The sequence below is a fragment of the Neolamprologus multifasciatus genome, chromosome 1 (genome assembly GCF_963576455.1).
Source record: "Neolamprologus multifasciatus chromosome 1, fNeoMul1.2, whole genome shotgun sequence".
Lineage (NCBI taxonomy): Eukaryota > Metazoa > Chordata > Actinopteri > Cichliformes > Cichlidae > Neolamprologus > Neolamprologus multifasciatus.
Window position 1 is genome coordinate 13,753,826 of NC_140439.1, and position 6,000 is coordinate 13,759,825.

The window sequence follows — 6,000 nt, forward strand, 5'->3', positions numbered from 1 at the left end:
GTAATCAAAAGGGTTTTTGTTATCAGTCCAAAAGATGACCTATATTACATTTCTGTGGTTTTGCAGTTAAAGAAACTCACTCACATTTGACTGTTCTTTCCAGGTTTGAGCAGGCCTTTATTAATAGTCTGCTTCAAGAGACGGCAGGCAAGGAAACTCAGTATTTTTGGATAGGGTTGCAGGACATCAACAGCACCAGGGAGTACAAGTGGGTGAGGGCAGATGGGTCGACGGATGTGGCAACATACACCAACTGGGGCGGGTTTGAACCAGGTACAAAGACTTAGGGCTAATGGCTAAAGTATCTGTATATAAAATGTTATAGCAGACTATAGTGTTACAACACATTGTATTTAATTGTGAACCTCTAATAGCAGTTTCTTTATAATAATAATAATGATAATAATAATAATGGATTGGATTTATATAGCGCTTTTCAAGGCACCCAAAGCGCTTTACAATGCCACTATTCATTCACTTTCACATTCACACACTGGTGGAGGCAAGCTACGGTTGTAGCCACAGCTGCCCTGGGGCAGACTGACAGAAGCGAGGCTGCCATATCGCGCCATCGGCCCCTCTGGCCAACACCAGTAGGCGGTAGGTGAAGTGTCTTGCCCAAGGACACAACGACCAGGACAGAGAGCCCGGGGATCGAACCGGCGACCTTCCGGTTACAGATACGCTTCCCAACCCCCTGAGCCACAGTCGCACTTATACAGTGGAGGCTCAGATTTACTGATTTTTTTTTTCTCAACCATTTAAGTTTTTAGAAATGTGAAATTTACCAGACACACTCATATATTATACCCCTATAGCTTGGTCATTAACAAAGAGCCTGACATGAAATGAGAAGGCTATGACGTGTGAGCCTAAAGTTTGATGAATCTGGCCTTTATAGTCAAAATCCATACCTAGTGTAAATATGGCCATCCCCCTTTTTATATGTTCCGTATACGCTATTCAGAGAAATGTCTGTGCACCTGAGAATACTCACTAACATGCAGTCAACATAATAAAAAATGATCTAGTTCTTAGCATTCCTTAAAAAGAGGTAAATACAAGCCAAGATGTGCAGCAACATCTAACGTATTACATTTTGCCATTATTTATTTAGCAAAAACGAAGCCAAGATGCAGAAATGGTGTAAAAATCAAACCACTTTTAGCAGCAGTCACTTTGAAGTAATCATTATTTGACTCTACCAGTCTGTCATGTTGGTGAGGAGGAATTTTGGCCCATTCTTCTTGACAGCGTCGCTTCAGGTCATTGAGGTTTGCAGGCATTTGCTTATACACAGCAGTCTGAAGGTCTCACCCAGCATTTCAATCAGGTTGAGGTGTGGATTTTACCGGGGCATTGCAACATCTTGAGTCATTTCTTTTTCAGTCATTTCGTTGCAGATTTGCCTCTGTGCTTTGGATTGTTGTCCTGCTGCATTATATTATTTTGGGACAAGCTTTAGCTGTTGGACAGATGTCCTCATATTTGACTCTAGATACTTTGATATGCAGAGGCGTTCACGATTGACTCAATGATTGCTAGCTACTCAGATCCTGTGATTGCAAAACAAGCCCAAGTCATGACCCCTCTACCACCGTGCTTGCCACAGTTGGCATTCTGTTGATGTGCTATGTTTGGTTTTCACCAAACATGGTGCTTTGGATCATAGACAGATATCTTTACTTTGGACTTGTCTGTACACAGCAGATTGTTCCAGGGGTCTTGTGGTTTGTTCAGCCACACTTTGTACAGGCATAAACTGAACTGAGATCTGTAGAGACTTGAAGAGTCTGAGCTCTAGCAACAGTTGCTTCTCTAACATCATTGCTGATGACTTTCCTCCTTGACATTCTGCGGACACACACCTGCAAACATCTGCTTTTATAGAGGTGCTCATAGTGTCTGATCATCGGTTAAGCAAGTGCATTTGATTAGTAGCACCTGGCTGCTGCTTACCCTCCTAATTACTATGGAAGTAGTAAGGGTGTACTTTGCCAATATTTTGACTGTAAAGATAAATGATATAAATCCCTATTGGGGTGGTATTGGTTACACCAAAAGATGCAGAGCTGAACTTTCTTTTACTTCTATCAGCATCTTATATGTTTGTGTGAAAATATATGTTATATATAATTGTATATGTTATAATAGATGTTTAACAAATGAAGACCCAAGTAACTTAATGGACTGCTCCACCACAATATGTCATAACATCACTGAACTGGTTATTGTAACAGACAAAATCTATGTAATAAATGTCACTTTTAGAGATTGAATTTCATTTTGCTTCATTTTTTTTATAGATCGGCAAGGAGGGTGTGTTGCAATTTCCACTGCAAAGCCTTTGGGTAAGTGGGAGGTGAAGAACTGCACTCTCTTCAGGGCCGGCACCATCTGTAGAAAAGACCTCATTGCACCTCCTGCCCCAGAACCAGAACCAAACCTTAATGCATCGTGTCCTAATGGCTGGGTGTCCAGGCCAAACATCAAATACTGCTACAAGGTGTGTGTATGTGTGTGTCTCTTTAAACAGCACCAATAAGAGATGGTTCTTTTGTTTTGTGGCAAAAGCACTGCACTGATTTTACATTTTAAAGTCTTTTTTACAAGGCTTCAAGATCATTTCTCCTGAAAGGAAGTAATATGTAGTTTGGTTATAGCTAAACTGAGTTCTACACCATCTAAGCTGTTTTAAATTCTTCTTTCACCTTGTCAGGTGTTTCATGAAGAAAGGTTGAGCAGGAAGCGCTCCTGGGGGGAGGCCATGAGGTTCTGTCAGGCTCTAGGAGCCAATCTTCCCAGTTTCACAAACTTGGATGAAATGAGAGCCCTACACTTCATTATGAGAGAGGCTATCAGGTAGGCACACAATCAACACAAGTTGTGTTTCCTGTTATAAGTAACAAAGGACTACTTACATGCATCAAGTCACAAGTGAAGCACAGGAACACGCAATACTGTCTGAACTATTGTTTGTATACCAGCAGAAAGAAATGTATTTGTTTTTGTCACATTAAAGAAAAAAAAATTCCCAAATTGAATTATTTTTTTAAAAAAAAGCCCAAATGAGGTTTCAAAATTGTGAAAAATGAGCATCATTCCTCGCTCTGGATTTCTCTGGGGTTGTGTCTGTTAAGATTGCCGATTGGCAGCTCTCACAGAACCAAACCTGTCTCCCTGAATCATGTTTTACTAAAGGTTTCTTCCTGTTAAAAGGGGGTTGTTTCTTCCCTTTGTCACCAAGTGCTTACTCATAGAGGGTCATCTAATTCTTGCCATTTTCTCTGTGTTGTTGTAGGATCTTTGTAGGATTTTAGCTGACTGTTTTTGTGAATTGGCACTCTAGAAATAAAACTGGCTGCTGAAACGAGCAGGATAAAGCCCGGTGAGAGCTGGCTCACCAGTAATAGCGGATTGTCTGTAAATCCCATCTTAGTTAGTGAAAACTTCCAAGTGTAAAGTCATTATTAAAGAGACAGCTGTCAGCGTGGCTCTTCTCAAAAGCAGTTCTGTTCTGTATTCATAGAAAATGTATGACCAGTTGCAGGAAAAAGGCAAATCTGTATAATCAGGCCCCATCTTTTCCTAAAGACCTCATAATACTGGATTATCCCAATAGAGCACTTAGTTCTCAGACTGCTGGCTCCCTTGCAGCTCCTTGAGTTAACGGTAGAATGGAAGGCAGAGACTTCAGCATTCACATTGCTGGGGTTTTGCCCAAACACTGTAGGGTCTTTACCCTACCTACATTATAAAATGTGTGAGCCAAATATTGTGAATTAGCGCTATATAAATTTGAATTAACTGGCTAGTTAACCATATGGTAAATGGCCCGTATTTGTATAGCGCTTTTCTAGTCCCTAAGGACCCCAAAGCGCTTTACACAACCAGTCATCCACTCATTCACACACTGGTGATGGCGCACTGACAGAGGCGAGGCTACCGGACACTGGCGCCACCAGGTCCTCTGACCACCACCAGTAGGCAACGGGTGAAGTGTCTTGCCACAACGACCGAGACTGTCCAAGCCGGGGCTCGAACCGGCAACCTTCCGATTACAAGGCGAACTCCCAACTCTTGAGCCACAATCGCCCATGCTGCAAAAATGTTATTTGTAGTAGCTCAAGTTCTATTAATAGAAACACTAATGCTAAAGTGGTGTAGCATTTATAACAGTTATATTGTTAATGGCTTGGTCATGCTGAAGAATCTGTCCTTCTATAGTTTTCTGTTTTTCTAACATGTACAATGTGTCAAACTCATGTCTGATAGTGTGATTGTTGGCAGGAGTCTTTGGAACTTTCCTGTATGAACAAATCAATATTCGTTATGGCTTTAACCTTTATACACACTTCAAACAAAAGAGTGTGTACGGGAGGTGGTGGGGTGTGTACCGGCAGCCTTTTCTTTATCGGACCGGCACATCTAGTCGCTTTAACGAGGAGACGACTTGTAAACATGCTGCTTCGTCTTCGTGGGAGCATACCTAAGAGTTCAAACTTGTCTCTTTGCTCACATAAACATTGAGCGCACTCGGCTCGAGCATTAAAATAAACACATACCATCTCCCGGCTCGCATTTCGCACATTGCAGTTCAGTCAGCGAGGGGGGAGAAATAAAAGCTTATGTGAAACATCAAACTGTCTTAATGTTTAATTCTAATTATTATCTTCTTACTTGAAAGAAGGCTGGTTGAGTAACACAGTGTCTTCTTCTTCTTGCAGTAATAATCGGTACTTCTGGATCGGCCTGAACAGGAGAAACCCCGCAGATCGCTCATGGCAGTGGAGTGACGGCCGGCCCGTGAGTATCCCAGCTCTAAACACACGTATACCAATTTTTGTAAAATCTGGCGGAGAGCTTCATATCATGTTTGTGTCTTTAATAGGTATCTCTAGATATTTCATACAGAAATTTCTACGAGGACGATGCGTACGATCGGGACTGCACTGCATTCAAGGTGGGTCGCTAAACTGAGACTTTTAATAAAGATGGAAACATTTGGCTTACACAGTTGTGTGCTTTTTAGAATCTGTAGTCTCTATTCTTTCTCTTACAAAAGCTCAGCATTAAAAGTTGTTTCATGCTGTCAGACACAAACAGCTCTTGCATGTTTTTTTTTCTTCTCAAACAGACAGTGAACATGATCTGTGATGTCAGAATTGTGTTGCCGATTTTTGTTCATTATTGGTGATGTTTGTGCAAAACCCATCTGTGTCCTCAGACAATGACGAACAGCTTGAAACACGTGTTTTACTATCTGCTGCACGACGTGTCTCCCATACCTTTCTACCCCAGACCCTTTCATTGTGACGCGCAGCTGGAATGGGTCTGCCAAATACCCCGAGGTGAGCTTGTATCTGTGACCGATGACGTATAGTCTGTGTGTGCACCAAATAAAGGCTGGTACTGGTTTGGGAAGAGCTCAAAACACTCATTAAGCTAATTAACAGGAATTTGGAGGTCCATAAAGTGAAAGAGTCATTTGTACAGCAGTGATGTCTCCGTATAATTTAAAAACCTGATGGACTTGACCGTAAATCTACTTGAATTCTTTGTTTGATGTCTCAACAGGAGTGACACCGAAAACGCCAGAGTGGTACAATCCCGGTAATGCCCTCATCATCATCTGTTCAGTGTGATTGCATCTATCATTAGTCTGACTTTTTTTTTTTATTCAAATGTGTTGTAACGTTAGAGTTGTTTGTGTTGTTTTTCAGATGGGCATCATGACACGTCCATCTTTGTGGATGGAGCAGAGTTTTGGTTTGTTAATAAGCCACCGCTCAGTTTTCAGGAGGCGAGGCTCTTTTGCGATTCAGAAAACGGCACACTGGCAGCTCCAACTAGCACCAATGCTGCTATTAAAATCCAAAAGGCAATACATACAGTAAGTGGCACACTATTACAAGTGGCAAACAACATAATCAGAAACGTTTGATTGAAGTTTTGATTAAAGCCTATTTTATTTTGAAATATTGGACTGTTTATTTGAGA

General features: G+C 41.4%; 1 protein-coding gene across 1 annotated transcript in view; it reads left to right on the top strand.

The window, feature by feature from the left end:
- ly75 (lymphocyte antigen 75) overlaps positions 1-6,000 on the top strand; it is a 31,810-nt gene that overhangs the window by 8,633 nt on the left and 17,177 nt on the right. Inside the window, 8 exon segments of the mRNA XM_085149373.1 lie at positions 104-273; positions 2,307-2,506; positions 2,720-2,862; positions 4,728-4,806; positions 4,892-4,963; positions 5,228-5,351; positions 5,578-5,613; positions 5,724-5,893. Of these exon segments, the coding sequence (XP_085005499.1) occupies positions 104-273; positions 2,307-2,506; positions 2,720-2,862; positions 4,728-4,806; positions 4,892-4,963; positions 5,228-5,351; positions 5,578-5,613; positions 5,724-5,893 (994 nt within the window).